Source organism: Ranitomeya imitator, chromosome 3 (genome assembly GCF_032444005.1).
Source record: "Ranitomeya imitator isolate aRanImi1 chromosome 3, aRanImi1.pri, whole genome shotgun sequence".
Lineage (NCBI taxonomy): Eukaryota > Metazoa > Chordata > Amphibia > Anura > Dendrobatidae > Ranitomeya > Ranitomeya imitator.
The window spans coordinates 356976142-357003938 of NC_091284.1; the positions used below are offsets into that span (position 1 = coordinate 356976142).

At 43.2% G+C, this 27797-nt stretch overlaps 1 protein-coding gene across 1 annotated transcript in view; it reads left to right on the top strand.

Annotated features, from left to right (window-relative positions):
* Positions 1–13613: 13613 nt before the first annotated feature.
* LOC138669955 (angiopoietin-2-like) overlaps positions 13614–27797 on the top strand; it is a 186464-nt gene continuing 172280 nt past the window's right edge. The window contains exon 1 of the mRNA XM_069756859.1: positions 13614–14010. Within this exon, the coding sequence (XP_069612960.1) occupies positions 13717–14010 (294 nt within the window). The 5' untranslated portion in view covers positions 13614–13716. The remainder of the gene's footprint in view (positions 14011–27797) is intronic.

Sequence of the window (27797 nt, forward strand, 5' to 3'; positions counted from 1 at the left end):
GGGTAAACCACTGTTTGGGTGGATGGGAGAGCTCAGAAGGGAAGGAGCGCCGTTTGACTTTTCAAAGCAAAATTGACAGGAATTGAGATGGGACGCCATGTTGCGTTTGAAGAGCCACTGATGTGCCTAAACATTGAAACCCCCCACAAATGACACCATTTTGGAAAGTAGACCCCCTAAGGAACTTATCTAGAGGTGTGGTGAGCACTTTGACCCACCAAGTGCTTCACAGAAGTTTATAATGCAGAGCCGTAAAAATAAAACAAAATTTTTTTCCCACAAAAATTATTTTTTTAGCCCCCAGTTTTGTGTTTTCCTGAGGGTAACAGGAGAAATTGGACCCCAAAATTTGTTGCCCAATTTGTCCTGAGTGCGATGATACACCATATGTGGGGGGAACCACTGTTTGGGCACATGGGAGGGCTCAGAAGGGAAGGAGTGCCATTTGGAATGAGGACTTAGATGGAATGGTCTGCAGGTGTCACATTGCATTTGCAGAGCCCCTAATGTACCTAAACAGTAGAAACCTCCCACAAGTGACACCATTTTGGAAACTAGACCCCCTAAGGAACTCATCTAGATGTGTTGTGATAGCTTTGAACCCCCAAGTGTTTCACTACAGTTTGTAACGCAGAGCCGTGAAAATTAAAAAAAAAAATCTTTCCCCCCAAAATTATTTTTTAGCCCCCAGTTTTGTATTTTCCCGAGGGTAAGAGGAGAATTTCGACCCCAAAAGTTGTTGTCCAATTTGTCCTGAGTCCGCTGATACCCCGTATGTTGGGGGAAACCACCGTTTGAGCGCATGGCAGAGCTCGGAAGGGAAGGAGCGCCATTTGGAATGCAGACTTAGATGGAATGGTCTGCAGACGTCACATTGCGTTTGCAGAACCCCTAATGTACCTAAACAGTAGAAACCCCCCACAAGTGACCCCATATTGGAAACTAGACCCCCCAGGGAACTAATCTAGATGTGTTGTGAGAACTTTGAACCCCCAAGTGTTTCACTACAGTTTATAACGCAGAGCCGTGAAAATAAAAAATCTTTTTTTTTCCCACAAAAAATATGTTTTAGCCCCGAGTTTTGTATTTTCCCAAGGGTAACAGGAGAAATTGGACCCCAAAAGTTGTTGTCCTATTTGTCCTGAGTACGCTGATACCCCATATGTTGGGGTAAACCCCTGTTTGGGCACACGGGAGAGCTCGGAAGGGAAGAAGCACTGTTTTACTTTTTCAACGCAGAATTGGCTGGAATTGAGATCGGACGCCATGTCGCGTTTGGAGAGCCCCTGATGTGCCTAAACAGTGGAAACCCCCCAATTAGAACTGAAACCCTAATCCAAACACATCCCTAACCCTAATCCCAACAGTAACCCTAACCACACCTCTAACCCTGACACACCCCTAACCCTAATCCCAACCCTATTCCCAACCGTAAATGTAATCTAAACCCTAACTGTAACTTTAGCCCCAACCCAAACTGTAGCCCTAGCCCTAACCCTAGCCCTAACCCTAATCCTAACCCTAGCCCTAACCCTAGCCCTAACCCTAACCCTAGCCCTAGCCCTAACCCTAGCCCTAACCCTAGCCCTAACCCTAACCCTAACCCTAGCCCTAACCCTAACCCTAGCCCTAACCCTAGCCCTAACCCTAACCCTAGCCCTAAACCTAACCCTAACCCTAGCCCTAACCCTAGCCCTAACCCTAGCCCTAACCCTAGCCCTAGCCCTAGCCCTAGCCCTAACCCTAGCCCTAACTCTAACCCTAGCCCTAATGGGAAAATGGAAATAAATACATTTTTTAAATTTTTCCCTAACTAAGGGGGTGATGAAGGGGGGTTTGATTTACTTTTATAGCGGGTTTTTTAGCGGATTTTTATGATTGGCAGCCGTCACACACTGAAAGACGCTTTTTATTGCAAAAAATATTTTTTGCGTTACCACATTTTGAGAGCTATAATTTTTCTATATTTTGGTCCACAGAGTCATGTGAGGTCTTGTTTTTTGCGGGACGAGTTGATGTTTTTATTGGTAACATTTTCGGGCACGTGACATTTTTTGATCGCTTTTTATTCCGATTTTTGTGAGGCAGAATGACCAAAAACCAGCTATTCATGAATTTCTTTTGGGGGAGGCGTTTATACCGTTCCGCGTTTGGTAAAATTGATGAAGCAGTTTTATTCTTCGGGTCAGTACGATTACAGCGATACCTCATTTATATCATTTTTTTATGTTTTGGCGCTTTTATACGATAAAAACTATTTTATAGAAAAAATAATTATTTTTGCATCACTTTATTCTCAGGACTATAACTTTTTTATTTTTTTGCTGATGATGCTGTATGGCGGCTCGTTTTTTGCGGGACAAGATGACGTTTTCATCGGTACCATGGTTAGTTATATCTGTCTTTTTGATCGCGTGTTATTCCACTTTTTGTTCGGCGGTATGATAATAAAGCGTTGTTTTTTGCCTCGTTTTTTTTTTTTTTTTCTTACGGTGTTTACTGAAGGGGTTAACTAGTGGGCCAGTTTTATAGGTCGGGCCGTTACGGACGCGGCGATACTAAATATGTGTACTTTTATTGTTTTGTTTTTTTTATTTAGATAAAGAAATGTATTTATGGGAATAATATTTTTTTTTTTTTTTCATTATTTTGGAATATTTTTTTTAATTTTTTTTACACATTTAAAATTTTTTTTTTTAACTTTTTTACTTTGTCCCAGGGGGGGACATCACAGATCAGTGATCTGACAGTTTGCACAGCACTCTGTCAGATCACTGATCTGACATGCAGCGCTGCAGCCTTCACAGTGCCTGCTCTGAGCAGGCTCTGTGAAGCCACCTCCCTCCCTGCAGGACCCGGATCCGCGGCCATCTTGGATCCGGGGCTGGAGGAAGCAGTGAGGGAGGTGAGACCCTCGCAGCAACGCGATCACATCGCGTTGCTGCGGGGGGCTCAGGGAAGCCCGCAGGGAGCCCCCTCCCTGCGCGGTGCTTCCCTGTACCGCCGGCACATCGCGATCATCTTTGATCGCGGTGTGCCGGGGGTTAATGTGCCGGGGGCGGTCCGTGACCGCTCCTGGCACATAGTGCCGGATGTCAGCTGCGATAAACAGCTGACACCCGGCCGCGATCGGCGGCGCTCCCCCCGTGAGCGCTGCCGATCACATATGACGTACTATTGCGTCCTTGGGAAGTAAAGCCCACCCCACATGGACGCAATAGTACGTCTAATGGCAGAAAGGGGTTAATGAGAAAAAAAAATTGAACTTTTTTGATTTTACCAAATGGCTGCAACGAAACAAAGAGTGAAAATTTTAAAGGGTCTGAATACTTTCCATACCCACTGTACATGGTACTGCTGCTTTCATAAAGGTCCTATCTATCAAAATATAATATTAATTAACCCAATTAGTACACACTGTAAAATAAAAAAATAATTAAAATGCCAGAATTGCAGTTTTTGGTTGCCACATATTTGCAAAAAAATTAATAAGTGATCCAAATGTTGAATCTACCCCAATATGGTATACCGTATTTTTCGCTTTGTAAGACGCTCCAGATTATAAGACGCACCCCAAATTTTGAGGAGAAAAATAGGAAAAAAACTTTTTTTAATAAATTGGTGGGGCGTCTTATAATCCATGCGTCTTATTACTCACCAGGGGTTGTGGCTGCAGTGGATCAGGGTCCCAGGGTCGTTGCTGGAGGCAGGAGTGGAGCATTGCTGCAGGCTGGGATGAGGGGGTCTGCAGGGGGCTCCTGTGCTGCATGGGGGCTCCTGTGCTGCAGGGCTGTCTCCGGGGCTGCAGGGCTGTCTCCGGGGCTGCAGGGCTGTCTCGGGGGCTGCAGGGCTGTCTCTGGGGCTGCGGGGGGCTCTGGCGACATTTTGTGAAAGACCAGAGCCCCCCGGCAGTTCGTCCATGCGTTCCTGTATGACTGACTCCGGGAAAATGGCCGCCGGAATCTCGAGAGATGAGATCTCAGCGGTGAAATCTCATCACCCGAGATTCCCGTGGCCATTTTCCCGAAGTCAGTTATACAGGAACGCATGGACGATCTGTCGGGGGGCTCTGGTCTTTCACAAAATGTCACCAGAGCCCCCCGCAGCACCGGAGTTTCCAGGATCTCCTGAGGCAGCAGCGAGCAGCAGCGAGCAGCAGCGGACAACCGCGGCAGCGGTGGCGGGCGACAGCGGTGGCGGGCAGCAGCGGCGGCGTACACCCCCTCATCCCAGCCTGCAACGGTAAGTGGTATATCTGCTTTGTAAGACGCACCCCCATTTCCCCCCCAAATTTGGGGGAAATAAAGTGCATCTTACAAAGCGGAAAATACGGTAGGTAAAAACATCAGGTCACCATACTGCAAAAAACAAGCCTTCACACAGCTCCAAAGATGGAAAAATGAAAATATTATGCGTCTAGGAAAATGGTAACAGATGCAAAAAATATTTTTTATTCTTTTTTTACCACTTAAGTAAACAAAAAACTATGCCAGTTTTATATCGTTGTAATCATATTTTCAGATCATTTTTACTTAACAAAATCCAAAAATAAATGTGGAATTGCGGAGGTGGAGTTCCTAATTTCCCTTCATGTGGAGTTTTATTTTCCCACTTTTCAGTATATCATCTTATAAAATTAATGAGGACATTCAAAAATACAACTCCTGCAGCAAAAGAAGCTCTTAAATGGCTATGTGAACACTAAAGTAAAAAAGCAATGGCTCTTGGAAGAAGGATAGGAAAAAAATTAAAGAGCAACAGCAAAAAATCTCCAAGTCCTTAAGAAGTTAAGTGGGTGACTATTAATTAAACCAAGCTAGACAGGGAGAAGCCAGGAGATAAGTTGCCCCATTGACTGTTTATCAGTTTTCAGACCAATAGTGGAATTCTGCAGCATTTCACAATAAAACATAGATGTTTGTCTTTATTTTATGCTGCCGTCGGTTCAGGCAGCATGAATCTCTTTACAAGTTCCCTTTAAACCCATTTCTAACTCTCCAATCCAAAAATCTATCCTTTCTACACTAGAAAACAAATTAGAGTTCCGTCATACTCTATTAAACAGAGAAATCCTAAAAATCAAAAATGTAAGAAATTTTACGCAATGACTTGACCATAATGTACACAATGTCACATAATTTACTATGTCTAAACAACAGAAATATCACTGTTAAAGATGTTAAGATGTATAATAACGTATGATTGGAGTCAAGTGGATGTAGTCAAAAAGGCCAAAAGCATTATTCATCACTTTAAAATAAAACAGACAATATTTGTTATCTAAAGCTCTGGACTATAACAACACTTTAACAATCTCACACAGTTAATGAAGATGGGCTGGTTTCACATCCATGCTGAAAATCTCCAGATCTACTCCATAGATTAAAATTGGCATGTGAATATACATAAAGCATTATGTTTCTGAATGTAGCCAATATCTAATCTATTGACGGAGGCCTTGAAATAATCCTTAAAGAGTTAGTCCAAGATCAACAAAAAGTAGCCAAGAGGGGGAAATTCTATGGAACATATTACCCACCTACCAGTCTTTTCTTGCTTCAATGCTGATTTCACTTTGACACGTGACCGTTGCTGTAAAGCTGGAGTCACACATAACGATATCGTTAACGATATCATTGCAACGTCACGCTTTTGGTGACGTAGCAACGATCCCGCTAACGATCTCGTTATGTGTGACAGCGACCAACGATCAGGCCCCTGCTGGGAGATCGTTGGTCGTTGGGGAATGATCAGGACCATTTTTTGATCGCTGATCACCCGCTGTCATCACTAGATCGGCGTGTGTGACGCCGATCCAGCGATGTGTTCACTTGTAACCAGGGTAAATATCGGGTTACTAAGCGTGGCCCTGCACTTAGTAACCCGATGCTTACCCTGGTTACCTGGGGACTTCAGTTTCAACGATGCCGAAGTCTTTCCCCTGATCGTTGGTCGCTGTTTGACAGCTCCCCAGCGACCACACAACGACTTACCAACGATCACGGCCAGGTCATATCACTGGTCGTGATCGTTGGTAAGTCGTTTAGTGTGACTAAAGCTTAAGTAGTCACACCACTGAGTCAAGTGATTAGCTGCAGCGGTCACATGTGTCAACAGTGCTGCAGCAAGTAAACAAAAACTGAGCACTGGAGCAGCAGAGGATGTAACAAGTAACTTATGCTTTTTATGGCTGTTTCCATCTTTGCTCTCTTTTTTTTATCCCAATTACTTTAGAGCATAGGAATAGGGGTGAAGAGATGGGGAAAGGAGGTGTTATAAAATTTAACCTTTATTCGATGTTAAATAAAATTGTAAAAAAAAAAATAACATACATCCACATAGGATGTATTTTGGATCACAATTCTTGTGTTGTGATATTTGATCCACTAATACCCGATGAATTGTAGTGCAAGATATTTAATCATTGGAAAATTCATAATAATCTCTGACTAATGTCCATATTAAATTATAAGTCAGGGTTAAGTTGATTATAATCAATGAGCCTAGAGATATTTCATCTCTAATTTCTCTATATTTCTCTAGATGTTGAGGTACTGTGTATATATTTTATTGGTAGATCCCTGGTGATAATTTGATCTGAGCTATTTGTGCTATTGCACTTGCTGCAGATTGAAAAGAACAGCCATGGTAACTTAAATGCAGGCAATCAGGGTGGTCAGTCACTATTAATGTTAGTTGTGTACACCCTGCTGGTAACTGCCACAGCGTGACCGTATCGACCGATGCACTGCAAGCATAGGTGAGTGCATGCATGAAGTAGGCACAAGCATGGTCTATATAGAGCAGTCACGCTAGTATAGAAATGACTAGCATGCTCGTGTGAATCAGCTGATGCTGGGTGATGATGCTGTACATTCACACTAGTTATCAGTCATTGCACCCCCAGTGTCTGTGCCACGCGGGACTCTGCCATAAGATTGAAGAGGGCACGAAACTGCGGGTTAAGAGTAGGACTCTCACTGGACTGTAGTATACTGTGCTGGGTTCTAGTGAAGGCAGTTGAACTAATGCAGAAACAAAACAAGTAACATCTCTCGGTAGGAGATAGATGCTACTGCGCAAGCGCCTTAGCCAGCTACTTGTGGCTGCAGTAAAAAAAAAATTTACACTACAACAAAATGGTGCACGAGGCGGCGCATGTGCTGTAGCATCTATCACGTACAGAGAGATGCTACTGTGCAAGCGCCGGTGCCTTTTTCTTGTAGTGTACTTTTTTTGCCGCAGCAACAAGGAGCCGGCAGCGGCATTTGCGCAGTAGCATCTATTGGAACACGATAGATACGAATGCACAGGTACATCCGACGGCGCCATATTGATTGATTTTTTTCCTTCGAAACACAGGAAGATAACAGGCACTAATCGATAAGAGAAAGTGTGCAGGCGCCACCATTTTGATTAAGTGACATGCTTTTTTTCAAATACATACATTAGTATATTCATTATGTAAACTAGGGGGCAGGTCACTGAGGGAGCAGTGACCTGTCAGCAGTCTGCATTATGAATATATAATCAGAGCACCCCATGAAAACCCCCCACAGGCCGTTCTGGAGCACGATCATATCATTAACTGAAAACTGAAAATAAAGATTAAGAAACAGCCACAAGACGGATTTCATCAACCAAGGTATCATTTTAATCAGTATAACGGCACCGACCTGACACTGTGTGTAGGTTACTGTGCACAATCCTGCTGACAGATTGCCTTTAAACTGTGTACACACTATCTTTTGTGCATATGTGGCACCCCAGGAATCCGGATGCCACAATGGTGTTGCCTGCCTCCTGGGGAGGGTGATGCCATGCCTGGAAGCGAAAAGGAATTCCCTTAGCAGATAACACTAGCATACAACACTTTCCTGACTCCAGGCCAGAAGAGGGAGCTCTAAACACGGTTTCAGGGTAGCTTCCCTATAAGTTCTGGTCGCGGAGGAGAAGTTAGTGCGCAGTCTGTGTGAGACAGTGAAGGGAGAGGGAGCACAGGAGGAGAGAGAAACTGGAGTGGAGCTGCCATTGGACTCACTCCTGATTTGATCGCAAGAAGCCAGACACTGGTGTCCGAGGTTGTGTGGGAACTGTATGTCCAACAGCAGAAACCTGAGGGCAGGAGATTGCAGGGTCTTCTAGCCACAACTGACAGCCGAAGGCACATCAGCAGATTAGAGGCCGGATTCACCACAAGAAACTGACACCTGTAAAAAGGCTCAAGCTGCCTGCCATGCAGGTATTGTTCCACCAAAAGGACAGATTGAGAGAGGGACTTGAGGAAAGCTAATGCACCAAGAGCCTAGAATTCAGCACAGAAGGAAGGCTTCCAACCCCAACTGACTAGGGGGATTCTGAAACGCTTCCAGGCTGCCCGGATTTCAAGATCACCTGTAATCTGTGTACCTGAACTTCACCAGTAAAAGGTAAAGAGACTGCAACCCTGTGTCTTCGAATTCTTTCCTGCACCTCAACATCTACAACCCCTCTTAGACTGTCCTGGTAGCCCTGGGGCCTCCGCTCCACCTGTGGGGTGCCAAACCAACTAAGCTGCAGTACCGACGGCCCCAGCGGATCCCTTTAACCCCTCTGTGACCTTAGACGTACTATCCCGTCGAGATGCCCTGGGCTTATCTGACCCTGGACGGGATAGTACGTCATAGCGATCGGCAGCGCTCACGGGGGGAGCGCCGCCGATCGTGGCCGGGTGTCAGCTGCTTATCGCAGCTGACATCCGGCACTATGTGCCAGGAGCGGTCACGGACCGCCCCCGGCACATTAACCCCTGGCACACCGCGATCAAACATGATCGCGATGTGCCGGCGGTGCAGGGAAGCATCGCGCAGGGAGGGGGCTCCCTGTGGGCTTCCCTGAGACCCCCGCAGCAACGCGATGTGATCGCGTTGCTGCGGGGGTCTTACCTCCCTCCCTGCCTGCTGGAGCCCCGGATCCAAGATGGCCGCGGATCCTTGTCCTGCTGGGAGGGAGGTGGCTTCACAGAGCCTGCTCAGAGCTGTGCACACTGTCAGATCACTGATCTGTGATGTCCCCACCTGGGACAAAGTAAAAAAGTAAAAAAAAAAATTCCAAATCTGTAAAAAAAAATAAAAAAAAATATTCCAAAATAATGAAAAAAAATATATATATTATTACCATAAATACATTTCTTCATCTAAATAAAAAAAAAAACAATAAAAGTACACATATTTAGTATCGCCGCGTCCGTAACGACCCGACCTATAAAACTGGCCCACTAGTTAACCCCTTCAGTAAACACCGTAAGGAAAAAAAAAAAACGAGGCAAAAAACAACGCTTTATTATCATACCGCCGAACAAAAAGTGGAATAACACGCGATCAAAAAGACAGATATAAATAACCATGGTACCGATGAAAACGTCATCTTGTCCCGCAAAAAACGAGCCGCCATACAGCATCATTAGCAAAAAAATAAAAAAGTTATAGTCCTGAGAATAAAGCGATGCAAAAATAATTATTTTTTCTGTAAAATAGTTTTTATCGTATAAAAGCGCCAAAACATAAAAAAATGATATAAATGAGGTATCGCTGTAATCGTACTGACCCGAAGAATAAAACTGCTTTATCAATTTTACCAAACGCGGAACGGTATAAACGCCTCCCCCAATAGAAATTCATGAATAGCTGGTTTTTGGTAATTCTTCCTCTCAAAAATCGGAATAAAAAGCGATCAAAAAATGTCACGTGCCCGAAAATGTTACCAATAAAAACGTCAACTCGTCCCGCAAAAAACAAGACCTCACCCTCTGTGGACCAAAATCTGGAAAAATTATAGCTCTCAAAATATGGTATTGCAAAACATATTTTTTGCAATAAAAAGCGTCTTTCAGTGTGTGACGGCTGCCAATCATAAAAATCTGCTAAAAAACTCGCTATAAAAGTAAATCAAACCCCCCTTCATCACCCCCTTAGTTAGGGAAAAATAAAAAAAAATGTATTTATTTCCATTTTCCCATTAGGGTTAGGGTTAGGATTAGGGCTAGGCTTAGGGCTAGAGTTAGGGCTAGGATTAGGGCTAGGGTTAGGGTTAGGGCTAGGGTTAGGGCTAGGGTTAGGGCTAGGGTTATGGTTAGAGCTAGGGTTAGGGTTAGGGTTGGGGCTACAGTTAGGGTTGGGGCTAAAGTTAGGGTTAGGGTTTAGATTACATTTACAGTTGGGAATAGGGTTGGGATTAGGGTTAGGGGTGTGTCAGGGTTAGAGGTGTGGTTAGGGTTACCGTTGGAATTAGGGTTAGGGGTGTGTTTGGATTAGGGTTTCAGTTATAATTGGGGGGTTTCCACTGTTTAGACACATCAGGAGCTCTCCAAACATGACATGGCGTCCGATCTCAATTCCAGCCAATTCTGCGTTGAAAAAGTAAAACAGTGCTCCTTCCCTTCCGAGCTCTCCCGTGTGCCCAAACAGGGGTTTACCCCAGCATATGGGGTATCAGCGTACTCAGGACAAATTGGACAACAACATTTAGGGTCCAATTTCTCCTGCTAACCTTGGAAGAATACAAAACTGGGGGCTAAAATATAATTTTTGTGGGAAAAAAATATTTTTTATTTGAACGGCTCTGCGTTATAAACTGTAGTGAAATACTTGGGGGTTCAAAGCTCTCACAACACATCAAGATGAGTTCCTTAGGGGGTCTACTTTCCAAAATGGTGTCACTTATGGGGGGGTTTCTACTGTTTAGGTACATTAGGGGCTCTGCAAACGCAATGTGACGCCTGCAGACCATTCCATCTAAGTCTACATTCCAAATGGTGCTCCTTCCCTTCCGAGCCCTCCCATGCGCCCAAACGGTGGTTCCCCCCCCCCCCCACATATGGGGTATCAGCGTAATCAGGACAAATTGGACAACAACTTTTGGGGTCCAATTTCTCCTGTTACTCTTGGGAAAATACAAAACTGGGGGCTAAAAAATAATTTTTGTGGGAAAAAAATTTTGTTTTATTTTTATGGCTCTGCATTATAAACTTCTGTGAAGCCCTTGGTGGGTCAAAGTGCTCACCACACATCTAGATAAGTTCCTTAGGGGGTCTACTTTCCAAAATGGTGTCACTTGTGGAGGGTTTCAATGATTAGGCACATCAGTGGCTCTCCAAACGCAACATGGCGTCCCATCTCAATTTCTGTCAATTTTGCATTGAAAAGTCAAACGGCGCTCCTTCCCTTCCGAGCTCTCCCATGTGCCCAAACAGTGGTTTACTGCCACATATGGGGTATCAGCGTACTCAGGACAAATTGGACAACAACTTTTGAGGTCCAATTTCTTCTCTTATCCTTGGAAAAATAAAAAAATTGGGGGCAAAAATATAATTTTTGTGAAAAAATATGATTTTTTATTTTTACGGTTCTGCATTATAAACTTCTGTGAAGCACTTGGTGGGTCAAAGTGCTCACCACACATCCAGATAAGTTCCTTAGGGGGTCTACTTTCCAAAATGGTGTCACTTGTGGGGGGTTTCAATGTTTAGGCACATCAGTGGCTCTCCAAACGCAACATGGCGTCCCATCTCAATTCCTGTCAATTTTGCATTGAAAAGTCAAACGGCGCTCCTTCACTTCCGAGCTCTCCCATGCGCCCAAACAGTGGTTTACTGCCACATATGGGGTATCAGCGTACTCAGGACAAATTGGACAACAACTTTTGGGGTCCATTTTCTCCTGTTACCCTTGGTAAAATAAAACAAATTGGAGCTGAAGTAAATTTTTTGTGAAAAAAAGTTAAACGTTCATTTTTATTTAAACATTCCAAAAATTCCTATTAAACACCTGAAGGGTTAATAAACTTCTTGAATGTGGTTTTGAGCACCTTGAGGGGTGCAGTTTTTAGAATGGTGTCACACTTGGGTATTTTCTATCATATAGACCCCTCAAAATGACTTCAAATGAGATGTGGTCCCTAAAAAAAAAATGGTGTTGTAAAAATGAGAAATTGCTGGTCAACTTTTAACCCTTATAACTCCCTAACAAAAAAAAATTTGGTTCCAAAATTATGCTGATGTAAAGGAGACATGTGGGAAATGTTACTTATTAAGTATTTTGTGTGACATATCTCTGTGATTTAATTGCATAATAATTCAAAGTTTGAAAATTGCGAAATTTTCAAAATTTTCACCAAATTTCCATTTTTTTCACAAATAAACGCAGGTACTATCAAAGAAATTTTACCACTATCATGAAGTACAATATGTCACGAGAAAACAATGTCAGAATCACCAGGATCCGTTGAAGCGTTCCAGAGTTATAACCTCATAAAGGGACAGTGGTCAGAATTGTAAAAATTGGCCTGGTCATTGACGTGCAAACCACCCTTGGGGGTAAAGGGGTTAAGCAGCGTCAGCCATCCCTGGCCGAGTATCACATGTGGAGTCACGAACTTTAGATTACATTTCCCAATACAGTTTATTTCCCCTTTAATTGGATTCCCAGGGCCACGGACTGGGTCATCGCTGCCGTGACACATCCCTTTAAGAACTGGCCTGGTTCCGAGTACCCCACGGTCCTAGCGGGTGCTCCACATAATCCCCACATAATTACTGTTAAGAAAAGGACTGTTTAATTCTGAGTGGTGGTCTCCCTCATAAAACTGTTCAAATTCTGATTCTGGCCAGCGGAAGTCAAAGGCATCATGTGACCTGCAAGGGCATACCACCCCTTTAGACAAAGTCCACACACCCATCCAGGACCCACACCTTTATGTAACGTGACGAGGCATAAAAGATGAGTACCTTGCCCATGGCTACCGCCCCGCTTGACCATGGCTATCTCTACATTACATATGCACAGTTCCACTCCATTCATTCTTAATGGGAGTGCCAAAGGCAAGCAGATGGTAGCACTCAGCTATGTCTTATGGATTGCGAATGAATGAAGTGGATGTGCCCGTGCTCAGCCTCTGGTGCTCTTTAGAATGCCTCAGGATCTCAGACGTGGGAACACCAACGATCAGGGAGTGATCCCCAATACTATGTTTAGAGGGTAACTTTTAATATTGGTACACACCCTTTAAGGAATAATAATAATAAATTATTAATATTATGACTATAATATAATAATAATAATAATAATAATTATTATTATTATTATTATATACATGACATTCTCTGTATTTTATAGATGTAATTGCATTAACATTTCCTTAAACAGGCAACAAAAGAATTGAGAACTATGCACAAAAATTCCCCTAATGAATAATTGTTAAATGAGCTGAAATAAAACATTTTCTTATACAAACAGTTTAGACATTTTACTATGTGATTATGACATCATGGTGCTTTTGCGTCTGAGCCTTGACATAACAAGGATGCTGTTCTTGTGTATGTTTCAGAAGTATGGAAATGCTGGCTGTCGACAATGTATATTTCAGAATTGTGGGTTTGTATATGCAGATATATTGCAAAATAGGTGAAAACTGGCAAAGTGTTCAACTTCATGTGGATTACTAATATGTGCAATGACTCATAGCAGTCTGGTGATGTAGAGGTTAATAGATAAAGCATCCTTAGAAGTGTTCCAGCTCTTGTCATATATGGTGGGAGGGAGATTGTGGATAGAGGGGGCTGCTGCTTACGGAGAAAAACTTCCTGAAGTTGACAGGACAACATGGTTTGCTACACAAGGCACTGGCAGCTATCTCACTGAGCAGACACTAAGCAGGGTCCTTCATTTACTATTCACAACTATGGCGAAAAATGTTATCCTGCTATTCCTATTGAGCTGGCCTCTCCTTACCCCTATAGTAATGGCCACTCACCTGAACATACCTGAGAAACGTCACCACAAGGTGCAGCATGGACACTGCAGCTATACCTTCCTCCTCCCTGAACTTGACAACTGCCACTCACCCCCTTCCGACTACCAGGTTTCCAACTCCTTACAAAGGGATGCACCTGCCCAGGATGACCACCACTGGCCCATTAACAGGATCCGAGAACTTGAGAATATTATGGAGAACAACACACAGTGGCTGCAAAAGGTAAGAGCTGAATTTATACATCTCAGCTAAAGAATAAGAACTTGCATACATACAAGGCTTAGAGGATGGGTTCAGAAATAGCATTTTCTGCAGTCAAATTTTGCAATAAATACGTTTAGTAAATGGGAAGGTGGAAGTGGGAGAAATCTGTACACAAAAAAGCACTTAAAAAATGACCCCTACTGGTAAAACCACATTACCTTAAATGCTTAACCAATTTCATGGCGTTTCGGATTTCAGTTTGCAGGCAACATACACAGTATCAGTACGCACAATAGCACTATGGAATAAAGTGAGTTACTGTGTGGATTTACTATAAATTGCGTGTTGCACATTTACTGTGCATTTTCTGCACAGATTTGCATGCAGAAAATCCACAGTATAATACAATACCAGTCGAAAGTAACCTGGTGCTGAAATAAAATCCGCATAGTGACGCTTCCTTGTGCAGAATTTCACTTTTGTTCCATGGAGTATCTGCAGCAAATTTGCAATAAAAATTGTACATGACATAAAAATTTTCCTGCAGGTTTTGATGGAGATAAGCTGCATAAAGACTGCTGAAAAATCGGTAGCAAATGTGCTATACCCTAATGGTGTTTTGCTTTTCTACAATAGGAATTATGGAGCAGATTTGCTTTGTACTATTTATTATTACTCCAGAATTCTGGTGTACATGCCATGCATCACATTTTATATAAGTGTTTTATTCAGTTTTTGAGTCTCACAACACTTTTAGCTAGTTAGTAAATGAAGTCACATACAGTATTTCAGTTTTGTTTAGTACAAAATATTGTATTGAGGAAGTTTGTTGTGTGCTGCGTAAGAAAAAGAAAAGACTATCCGTTTTAGAAAGATGCATCAACTTTAGTAGTGTTGTACCCCACTGTGAAAGGTTTTCTGCATCTGCTGCCTGACTTGTCTAAGTTTACACAGCCTTTATCTTACTAAATCCACCCTCAGTGTGTACATTAAATTGTTATTTTAGCAATGCTGAATCTGGATGTCAGTCAAATTTATGACTGATTTTTCGTGTGTAAATCAACTCTAATTCTTGAGCAATGAGATCATAGGAAGCTACAGATCGTAACAAATCAATAAATCGTATCCTATGTTCTGTATGTCCTAAAGCTTCATCAGCCAGGCATGGCTTCTAGAATAACGAAGGAGATAACTTTTTACTATGGTTTAAAATCACATAAAATATAGTTATTTCATATTACAGACTTGCAAATTGAAATTCTTCTTTTGCTTTTATCCTAAGTCATATTGCAAGGCTTGTCAAAGAGTCAATACTGACATTTAGGATCGCCACTACTAATAGGTGGCACTAGAGTTCTAGTCCTCTTCCTCTCGGAACAGACATTTTGCATATTTAATTTCCCAGAGGAGCATGAATGGCTTTTAAGTCTCCTCACTCCGATATGCCAGGCCTGGCTTATCACTCTTCACAAGGAGAACCGTTACCCCTTAGACCTCATATTGCCGCATCAAAATTGTATATTTTTATATGTATGATATTTATATCTACGATATTTCAATATTTACAAATATAATATATCTTGGGAGGTATAAATTATTAGTAATATTAACACAAAAACATATTCCGGAACTTTTATTCCGATCTGACTTTCTAGTAATAGAAAGTGTGTGTGATACAGAGCAGATGACAAAATACAAATATATAAACTGAGAGTTTTCTAGTTTCTGCCAATGCTGATTGGTAGATAGCTATTTACAGACTGTTTAGTCTATCTAGTGAGCCAGCGGCCATCCAAATCGGGAGGAAGGCTGAAAAGGTGACATCATGCCTGCGTGAATATTTCCTATTTTGATCAAAGACAGTATTGCTAAAAACTCTGTGTTAGGCCGGGATCACACATACGCGAGATACGGCCGAGTCTCGCAGGTGAAAACCCAGCTCTGGCGCCGGCACTCCGGAGCGGAGCGTGCGCCTCCATGTATTGCTGTGCAGCTGCACGCTCCGCTCCGGAGTGCAGGCGCCAGAGCTGGATTTTCACCTGCGAGACTCGGCCGTATCTCATGTATGTGTGATCCCGGCCTAATTTAGATCCACTTTTTGGTTTTTTACTTAGTTACAGCAGGGTTTTTGCTATTTTTTTCTCTTTTTAGGTTTTATATGTTTTATGGCCAATGTGAACATGCATTTATGTGCTGCATGTATACCAAGTTTAACCCCTTTACCCCCAAGGGTGGTTTGCACGTTAATGACCAGGCCAATTTTTACAATTCTGACCACTGTCCCTTTATGAGGTTATAACTCCGAAACGCTTCAACGGATCCTGGTGATTCTGACATTGTTTTCTCGTGACATATTGTACTTCATGATAGTGGTAAAATTTCTTTGATAGTACCTGCGTTTATTTGTGAAAAAAACGGAAATTTGGCGAAAATTTTGAAAATTTCGCAATTTTCAAACTTTGAATTTTTATGCAATTAAATCACAGAGATATGTCACACAAAATACTTAATAAGTAACATTTCCCACATGTCTCCTTTACATCAGCATAATTTTGGAACCAATTTTTTTTTTGTTAGGGAGTTATAAGGGTTAAAAGTTGACCAGCAATTTCTCATTTTTACAACACCATTTTTTTTTAGGGACCACGTCTCATTTGAAGTCATTTTGAGGGGTCTATATGATAGAAAATGCCCAAGTGTGACACCATTCTAAAAACTGCACCCCTCAAGGTGCTCAAAACCACATTCAAGAAGTTTATTAACCCTTCAGGTGTTTAATAGGAATTTTTGGAATGTTTAAATAAAAATGAACATTTAACTTTTTTACACAAAAAATTTACTTCAGCTCCAATTTGTTTTATTTTACCAAGGGTAACAGGAGAAATTGGACCCAAAAAGTTGTTGTCCAATTTGTCCTGAGTACGCTGATACCCCATATGTGGCAGTAAACCACTGTTTGGGCGCATGGGAGAGCTCGGAAGTGAAGGAGCGCCGTTTGACTTTTCAATGCAAAATTGACAGGAATTGAGATGGGACGCCATGTTGCGTTTGGAGAGCCACTGATGTGCCTAAACATTGAAACCCCCCACAAGTGACACCATTTTGGAAAGTAGACCCCCTAAGGAACTTATCTGGATGTGTGGTGAGCACTTTGACCCACCAAGTGCTTCACAGAAGTTTATAATGCAGAACCGTAAAAATAAAAAATCATATTTTTTCACAAAAATTATATTTTTGCCCCCAATTTTTTATTTTTCCAAGGGTAAGAGAAGAAATTGGACCTCAAAAGTTCTTGTCCAATTTGTCCTGAGTACGCTGATACCCCATATGTTGCAGTAAACCACTGTTTGGGCGCATGGGAGAGCTCGGAAGGGAAGGAGCGCAGTTTGACTTTTCAATGCAAAATTGACAGAAATTGAGATGGGACGCCATGTTGCGTTTGGAGAGCCACTGATGTGCCTAAACATTGAAACCCCCCACAAGTGACACCATTTTGGAAAGTAGACCCCCTAAGGAACTTATCTAGAGGTGTGGTGAGCACTTTGACCCACCAAGTGCTTCACAGAAGTTTATAATGCAGAACCGTAAAAATAAAAAATCATATTTTTTCACAAAAATTATATTTTTGCCCCCAATTTTTTATTTTTCCAAGGGTAAGAGAAGAAATTGGACCTCAAAAGTTGTTGTCCAATTTGTCCCGAGTACGCTGATACCCCATATGTGGCAGTAAACCACTGTTTGGGCGCATGGGAGAGCTCGGAAGGGAAGGAGCGCCGTTTGACTTTTCAATGCAAAATTGACAGGAATTGAGATGGGACGCCATGTTGCGTTTGGAGAGCCACTGATGTGCCTAAACATTGAAACCCCCCACAAGTGACACCATTTTGGAAAGTAGACCCCCTAAGGAACTTATCTGGATGTGTGGTGAGCACTTTGACCCACCAAGGGCTTCACAGAAGTTTATAATGCAGAGCCATAAAAATAAAACAAAATTTTTTTCCCACAAAAATTATTTTTTAGCCCCCAGTTTTGTATTTTCCCTAGGGTAACAGGAGAAATTGGACCCCAAAAGTTGTTGTCCAATTTGTCCTGAGTACGCTGATACCCCATATGTGGGGGGGAACCACCGTTTGGGCGCATGGGAGGGTTCGGAAGGGAAGGAGCGCCATTTGGAATGCAGACTTAGATGGAATGGTCTGCAGGCGTCACATTGCGTTTGCAGAGCCCCTAATGTACCTAAACAGTAGAAACCCCCCACAAGTGACACCATTTTGGAAAGTAGACCCCCTAAGGAACTCATCTTGATGTGTTGTGAGAGCTTTGAACCCCCAAGTATTTCACTACAGTTTATAACGCAGAGCCATGCAAATAAAAAATATTTTTTTTTCCACAAAAATTATATTTTAGCCCCCAGTTTTGTATTTTTCCAAGGTTAGCAGGAGAAATTGGACCCTAAATGTTGTTGTCCAATTTGTCCTGAGTACGCTGATACCCGATATGTGGGGGGGAACCACCGTTTGGGCGCATGGGAGGGCTCGGAAGGGAAGGAGCATCATTTGGAATGCAGACTTAGATGGATTGGTCTGCAGGCGTCACATTGCGTTTGCAGAGCCCCTAATGTACCCAAACAGTAGAAACCCCCCACAAGTGACCCCATATTGGAAACTAGACCCCTCAATGAACTTATCTAGATGTGTTGTGAGAACTTTGAACCCCCAAGTGTTTCACTACAGTTTATAACGCAGAGCCGTGAAAATAAAAAATCTTTTTGTTTTCCCACAAAAATTATTTTTTAGCCCCCAGTTTTGTATTTTCCCGAGGGTAACAGGAGAAATTGGTCCACAAAAGTTGTTGTCCAATTTGTCCTGAGTACGCTGATACCCCATATGTTGGGGTAAACCCCTGTTTGGGCACACAGGAGAGCTCGGAAGGGAAGGAGCACTGTTTTACTTTTTCAACGCAGAATTGGCTGGAATTGAGATCGGACGCCATGTCGTGTTTGGAGAGCCCCTGATGTGCCGAAACAGTGGAAACCCCCCAATTATAACTGAAACCCTAATCTAAACACACCCCTAACCCTAATTCCAACGGTAACCCTAACCACACCTCTAACCCTGACACACCCCTAACCCTAATCCCAACCCTATTCCCAACTGTAAATGTAATCTAAACCCTAACCCTAACTTTAGCCCCAACCCTAACTGTAGCCCCAACCCTAACCCTAACCCTAGCCCTAACCCTAGCCCTAACCCTAGCCCTAACCCTAGCCCTAACCCTAACCCTAGCCCTAACCCTAGCCCTAACCATAGCCCTAACCCTAACCCTAGCCCTAGCCCTAACCCTAGCCCTAACCCTAGCCCTAGCCCTAACCCTAGCCCTAACCCTAGCCCTAACCCTAGCCCTAGCCCTAACCCTAGCCCTAACCCTAGCCCTAACCCTAGCCCTAACCCTAGCCCTAACCCTAGCCCTAGCCCTAATGGGAAAATGGAAATAAATACATTTTTTTTTATTTTTCCCTAACTAAGGGGGTGGTGAAGGGGGGTTTGATTTACTTTTATAGCGAGTTTTTTAGCGGATTTTTATGATTGGCAGCCGTCACACACTGAAAGACCCTTTTTATTGCAAAAAATATTTTTTGCAATACCACATTTTGAGAGCTATAATTTTTCCAGATTTTGGTCCACAGAGTCATGTGAGGTCTTGTTTTTTGTGGGACGAGTTGACGTTTTTATTGAAAACATTTTTGGGCACGTGACATTTTTTTATCGCTTTTTATTCCGATTTTTGTGAGGAAGAATGACCAAAAGCCAGCTATTCATGAATTTCTATTGGGGGAGGCGTTTATACCGTTCCGCGTTTGGTAAAATTGATAAATCAGTTTTATTCTTCGGGTCAGTACGATTACAGCGATACCTCATTTATATCATTTTTTTATGGTTTGGTGCTTTTATACGATAAAAACTATTTTACAGAAAAAATAATTATTTTTGCATCGCTTTATTCTCAGGACTATAACTTTTTTATTTTTTTGCTGATGATGCTGTATGGCGGCTCTTTTTTTGCGGGACAATATGACGCTTTCAGCGGTACCATGGTTATTTATATCTGTCCTTTTGATCGCGTGTTATTCCACTTTTTGTTCGGTGGTATGATAATAAAGCGTTGTTTTTTGCCTCGTTTTTTTTTTTTTTTTCTTACGGTGTTTACTGAAGGGGTTAACTAGTGGGACAGTTTTATAGGTCGGGTCGTTACGGACGCGGCGATACTAAATATGTGTACTTTTATTGTTTTTTTTTTTTTATTTAGATGAAGAAATGTATTTATGGGAATAATATTTTTTTTTTTTTTCATTATTTTGGAATATTTTTTTTTATTTTTTTTACACATTTGGAAATTTTTTTTTTTACTTTTTTACTTTGTCCCAGGGGGGGACATCACAGATCAGTGATCTGACAGTTTGCACAGCACTCTGTCAGATCACTGATCTGACATGCAGCGCTGCAGCCTTCACAGTGCCTGCTCTAAGCAGGCTCTGTGAAGCCACCTCCCTCCCTGCAGGACCCGGATCCGTGGCCATCTTGGATCCGGGGCTCGAGCAGGGAGGGAGGTGAGGAGACCCTCGCAGCAACGCGATCACATCGCGTTGCTGCGGGGGGCTCAGGGAAGCCCGCAGGGAGCCCCCTCCCTGCGCGGTGCTTCCCTGCACCGCCGGCACATCGCGATCATCTTTGATCGCGGTGTGCCAGGGGTTAATGTGCCGGGGGCGCTCCTGGCACATAGTGCCGGATGTCAGCTGCGATAAGCAGCTGACACCCGGCCGCGATCGGCCGCGCTCCCCCCGTGAGCGCGGCCGATCGGCTATGACGTACTATCCCGTCCAGGGTCAGATAAGCCCAGGGCACCTCGACGGGATAGTACGTCTAAGGTCACAGAGGGGTTAATCAAGCTCAATTTTTGTGTTTTTTTTATTTCCTATTTAAAGTAGTATTCTTAAATTGAAAGTTAAAAAATCCTTAGAAGAGGCTCTAAATTCAGGGAACGGAGCTCTGCAGGGAATTTTCAATGGTATTCATATGCGCATGCTCAATCTCTGCTCCATATATTCTCCAGAACACGTAGAGAGAATTAGTAGTGCTGAGGTCAAGCATGTGCACCTCATTTGTTTCAAGGAGTCTGTAGGGATGGCTTGGTGTCTCAGTGGTGGGGCTCCTAGCAATTAAGTTTTTACCAGTCGAATGGAAAAAATACCTTTCAATTCTGGGAATTCCCAAATATACTATGAAAATAATTGTATCTGAGCACTAAGCTGATCATATACTGTACATGAATTATGATCATGTAATGACGACTTCCAGTTAATGGTGGTGTTATCTAACATGTCCATACACAATATATATTACACAAATTACCCAAAGCGGAAAGTAAAACATGTCAAATAAGTTGCATTAAGAGCAAAGATTTTGCTCTTTTCAGTGGAAACCTTTCCAAAATCTGCTTCTTTAAAACAGTCTGAAAATACAGTATAGACCAAAAGTTTGGACACACCATCTCATTTAAATATTTTTCTGTATTTTCATGACTATGAAAATTGTAAATTCACACTAAAGGCCTCAAAACTATTGGAATTATTGGAATTAAATACTTAACAAAAAAGTGTGAAACAACTGAAAATCTGTCTTATATTCTAGTTTCTTCAAAGTAGCCACCTTTTGCTTTGATGACTGCTTTGCACACTCTTGACATTCTCTTGATGAGCTTCAAGAGGTAGTCAACGGAAATGGTTTTCACTTCACAGCTGTGCCCTGTCAGGTTTAATAAGTGGGATTTCTTGCCTTGCAATGGTGTTGGGACCATCAGTTGTGTTGAGCAGAAGTCTGGTGGATACACAGCTAATAGTCCTACTGAATAGTCTGTTAGAATTTGTATTATGGCAAGAAAAAAGCAGCTAAGTAACGAAAAACGAGTGGCCATCATTACTTTAAGAAATGAAGGTCAGTCAGTCCGAAAAATTAGGAAAACTTTGAAAGTGTCCCCAAGTGCAGTGGCAAAAACCATCATGCGCTACAAAGAAACTGGCTCACATGAGGAACGCCCCAGGAAAGGAAGACCAAGAGTCACCTCTGCTTCTGAGAGTAAGTTTATCCGAGTCAACAGCCTCAGAAATTGCAGGTTAACAGCAGCTCAGATTAGAGACCAGGTCAATGCCACACGGAGTTCTAGCAGCAGACTCATCTCTACAACAACTGTTAAGAGGAGACTTTGTGCAGCAGGCCTTCATGGTAAAATAGCTGCTAGGAAACCAATGCTAAGGACAGGCAACAAGCAGAAGAGACTTGTTTGGGCTAAAGAACACAAGGAATGGACATTAGACCAGTGGAAATCTGTGCTTTGGTCTGATGAATCCAAATTTGAGATCTTTGGTTCCAACCACCGTGTCTTTGTGCGACACAGAAAAGGTGAACGGATGGACTCTACATGCCTGGTTCCCACCATGAAGCATGGAGGAGGAGGTGTGATGGTGTGGGGGTGCTTTGCTGGTGACACTGTTGGGGATTTATTCAAAATCGAAGGCATACTGAACCAGCATGGCTACCACAGCATCTTGCAGAGGCATGCTATTCCATCCGGTTTGCGTTTAGTTGGACCATCATTTATTTTTCAACAGGACAATGAACCCAAACACACCTCCAGGCTTTGTAAGGGCTATTTGACCAAGAAGGAGAGTAATGGGGTGCTACGCCAGATGACCTGGCCTACACAGTCGCCAGACCTGAACCCAATCGAGATTGTTTGGGGTGAGCTGGACCGCAGAGTGAAGGCAAAAGGGCCAACAAGTGCTAAGCATCTCTGGGAACTCCTTCAAGATTGTTGGAAGACCATTTCCGGTGACTACCTCTTGAAGCTCATCAAGAGAATGCCAAGAGTGTGCAAAGCAGTCATCAAAGCAAAAGGTGGCTAGTTTGAAGAACCTAGAATATAAGACACATTTTCAGTTGTTTTACACTTTTTTGTTAAGTATATAATTCCACATGTGTTAATTCATAGTTTTGATGCCTTCAGTGTGAATTTACAATTTTCATAGTCATCAAAATACAGAAAAATCTTTAAATGAGAAGGTGTGTCCAAACTTTTGCTCTGTACTGTACATAACTGATACGGTTAAAGTCACGATCACCCATTCTAAGAACACTAATTATAGTAACCATACACTAGCAATTTATCAGAGTGACACAGCTCCAATCCATTCGCATTATCCATCACTTGTTCTCATGGACCCCGAGTTATCTATGTTACTTTTTCCTGCAGTTTGTAATACCTATGTTTTTCACCAAGGATGAATCTTTTACATACAGTGGGTATGGAAAGTATTCAGACCCCTATGAATTTTTTACTCTTTGTTTCATTGCAGCCATTAGTAAATTCAAAAAAGTTTACTTTTTTCACATTAATGTACCCTCTGCACCCCATCTTGACTGAAAAAAAACAGAAATGTAGAAATTTTTGCAAATTTAATAAAAAAGAAATACTGAAATATCACATGGTCATAAGTATTCAGACCATTTGCTCAGACACTCATATTTAAGTCACATGCTGTCCATTTCCTTGTGATCCTCCTTGAGATAGTTCTACTCCTTCATTGGAGTCCAGCTGTCTTTAATTAAATTGACAGGACTTGATTTGGAAAGGCACGCACCTGTCTATACAAGAGCTCACAGCTCACAGTGCATGTCAGACCAAATGAGAATCATGAGGTCAAAGGAACTGGCCAAGGAGCTCAGAGACAGAATTGTGGCAAGGCACAGATCTGGCCAAGGTTAAAACAGAATTTCTGCAGTACTCAAGGTTCCTAAGAGCACAGTGCCCGCCATAATCTTTAAATGGAAGAAGTTTGGGACCACCAGAAGTCTTCCTAGACCTGGCCGTCCAGCCAAACTGAGCAATCATGGGATAAGAACCTTGGTGAGAGAGATAAAGAAGGACCCCAAGATCACTGTGGCTGAGCTCCGGAGATGCAGTAGGGAGGTGGGAGAAAGTTCCACAAAGTCAACTATTACTGCAGCCCTCTACAAGTTGGGCCTTTATAGCAGAGTGGCCAGATGAAGATAGACCTTTTTGGTGATAATTCTAAGCAGTATGTGTGGAGAAAACCAGGCCTGCTCATCACCTGTCCAATATAATCCTAACAGTGAAAAATGGTGGTGGCAGCATCATGCAATGGGTGTGTTTTTCAGCTGCAGGGACAGGATGACTGGTTGTCACTGAAGGAAGCATGAATGCGGCCAAGTATAGAGATATCCTGGATGAAAACCTCTTCCAGAGTGCTCTGGACCTCAGACTTGGCCAAAGGTTCACCTTCCAACAAGACAATGACCCTAAGCAAACAGCTAAAATAACAAAGGAGTGTCTTCAGAACAATTCTGTGACCATTGTTGACTGGCCCAGCCAGAGCCCTGACCTAAACCCAATTGAGCATCTCTGGAGAGACCTGAAAATGGCTGTCCACCAACGTTCACCATCCAACCTGACTGAACTGGAGAGGATCTGCAGTGAAGAATGGCAGAGGATCCCCAAATCCGGGTGTGAAAAACTTGTTGCATCATTCCCAAGAAGACTCATGGCTGTACTAGCTGAAAATGGTGCTTCTACTCAATACTGAGCAAAGGGTCTGAATACTTATGACCATGTGTTATTTCAGCTTTTCTTTTTTAATAAATTTGCAAAAATTACTACATTTCTTTTTTTTCAGTCAAGATGAGGTGCAGAGTGTACATTAATGAGAAAAAAATGAACTTTTTTGAATTTACCAGATGGCTGCAGTGAAACAAAGAGTGAAAAATTTAATGGGGTCTGAATACTTTTGTACCCAATGTATTTTACTTGATTAGACATATGCCACATCACAGTCAACTGTTACACTTTCTGAAAGATTTCATTTAGCTGGATCTATATTTCTTACATTCTACACACATTCTATACTAATACAACATTTTCCAGATTCATAATTGTGACTCAAATAGTCACCAACTACCTCAATGTACTTCCACATACAGGCAATGAAAATACCGGAGAAACAGCGGAAGCTTTTGTTTTTGTATAAAAATATCACAAAGCTTTATTAACAAATATAAACATTTTAAAAACACACAAACAATGTCATGAAAGTGCTATTTAACCCCTTAGCGACCGCCGATACGCCTTTTAACGGCGGCCGCTAAGGGTACTTAAACCACAGCGCCGTTAATTAACGGCGCTGTGGAAAAAGTCCATAGCGCCCCCCAGAGGCCGATTTTCTCCGGGGTCTCGGCTGCCGAGGGTAGCCGAGACCCCAGAGAACATGATTCGGGGGGTTTTTAACCCACCCCGCATTTGCGATCGCCGGTAATTAACCGTTTACCGGCGATCGCAAAAAAAAAAGCGATCTCTTTTTAATTTCTCTGTCCTCCGATGTGATCGCACATCGGAGGACAGAGAAAAGGGGTCCCAGGTGGCCCCCCAATACTCACCTAGCTCCCCCGATGCTCCTCGTGTCTCCCGGTGGGCGCCGCCATCTTCAAAATGGCGGGCGCATGCGCAGTGCGCCCGCCGGCCGGCACCGGGAGAATCTTTGGGGTCTCGGCTGCCGGGGGTAGCCGAGACCCCAAAGAGCACGATCGGGGTCGGTATTACCGACCCCTGTTTTGCGATCGCCGGTAATTAACTGTTTACCGGCGACCGCAAAAAAAAAAAAAAAAAAAGTAAAGTGTAATTCTCTGTCCTCTGATGTGATCGCACATCAGAGGACAGAGAAATAGGGGGATTCGGGGACCCTAGCATACTCACCTAGGTCCCTGGATCCTCTTGCTGCTCCTCCTGGCCGCCGGCAGCAGAACATGGCGGACGCATGCCCAGTGCGCCCGCCATCTGTCTCCATCTGCCGGCCGGCAGGAGAACAGCAGTTGGGGCTAAAATTAGGGTTAGGGGTAGGGTTAGGGTTAGGGTTAGGGGTAGGGTTAGGGGTAGGGTTAGGGGTAGGGTTAGGGGTAGGGTTAGGGGTAGGGGTAGGGTTAGGGGTAGGGTTAGGGTTAGGGGTAGGGTTAGGTTAGGGGTAGGGTTAGGGTTAGGTTAGGGGGTAGGGTTAGGGGTAGGGGTAGGGTTAGGGTTAGGGGTAGGGTTAGGGTTAGGGGTAGGGTTAGGTTAGGGGTAGGGTTAGGTTAGGGGTAGGGTTAGGGGTAGGGTTAGGGGTAGGGTTAGGTTAGGGGTAGGGCTAGGGTTAGGGCTAGGGTTGGGGCTAAATTTAGGGTTAGGGTTGGGGCTAAATTTAGGGTTAGGGTTGGGGCTAAACTTAGGGTTAGGCTTCTTTCACACTTATGTCGGTACGGGGCCGTCGCAATGCGTCGGCCCGACATACCGACGCACGTTGTGAAAATTGTGCACAACGTGGGCAGCAGCTGTAGTTTTTCAACACATCCGCTGCCCAATCTATGTCCTGGGGAGGAGGGGGCGGAGTTACGGCCACGCATGCGCGGTCAGAAATGGCGGATGCGACGTACAAAAAAACGTTTCATTGAACTTTTTTTGTGCCGACGCTCCGCCAAAACACAACTGATCCAGTGCACGACGGACGCGACGTGTGGCCATCCGTCACGATCCGTCGGCAATACAAGTCTATGGGCAAAAAACGCATCCTGCGGGCACATTTGCAGGATCCGTTTCTTGTCCAAAACGACGGATTGCGACGGAATGCCAAACGACGCAAGTGTGAAAGTAGCCCTAGAGCTAGGGTTAGGGTTGGGGCTAAAGTTAGGGCTAGGGTTGGGGCTAAAGTTAGGGTTAGAGCTGGGATTAGGGTTAGGGTTTGGATTAGGGTTCGTATTAGGGTTAGGGTTGGCATTAGGGTTACGCTTGGGATTAGGGTTAGGTTTGGGATTAGGGTTAAGGTTAGGGTTGTGATTAGGGGTGTATTGGGATTAGGGTTAGGTTTGAGGTTAGGGTTGAGATTAGGATTAGGGGTGTGTTGGATTTAGGGTTTTGATTAGGGTTATGGTTAGGGTTGACATTAGGGTTGTTTTGGGGTAAGGGTTGTGATTATGGTTAGGGTTAGTGATTAGGATTATGGATGAGGTTGGGATTAGGGTTAGGGGTGTGTTGGGGTTAGGGTTGGAGCTAGAATTGGGGGGTTTCCACTGTCTAGGTACATCAGGGGGTCTCCAAACACGACAGCCAATTTTGCGCTCAAAAAGTCAAATGGCACTCCCTCCCTTCTGAGCTCTGCCGTGCGCCCAAACAGTGGGTTACCCCCACATATGGGGCATCAGCATACTCGTGATAAATTGGACAACAACTTCTGGGGTCCAATTTCTCTTGTTACCCTTGTGAAAATAAAAACTTGGGGGCTACAAAATCTTTTTTGTGAAAAAAATAATATTTTTTATTTTCACGACTCTGCATTCTAAACTTCTGTGAAGCACTTGGGCATTCAAAGTTCTCACCACACATCTAGATAAGTTCCTTGGGGGGTCTAGTTTCCAAAATGGGGTCACTTGTGGGGGGTTACTACAGTTTAGGTACATCAGGGGCTCTGCAATCGCAACATAATGCCCACAGACCATTCTATCAACGTCTGCATTCCAAAAAGGCGCTCCTTCCCTTCCGAGCTCTGCCGTGCGCCCAAACAGTGGTTTACCCCCACATATGGCGCATCAGCGTACTCGGGATAAATTGGACAACAACTATTGCAGTCCAATTTCTCCTGTTACCCTTGTGAAAATAAAAACTTGGGGGCTACAATATCTTTTTTGTGGAAAAAAAAATATTTTTTATTTTCA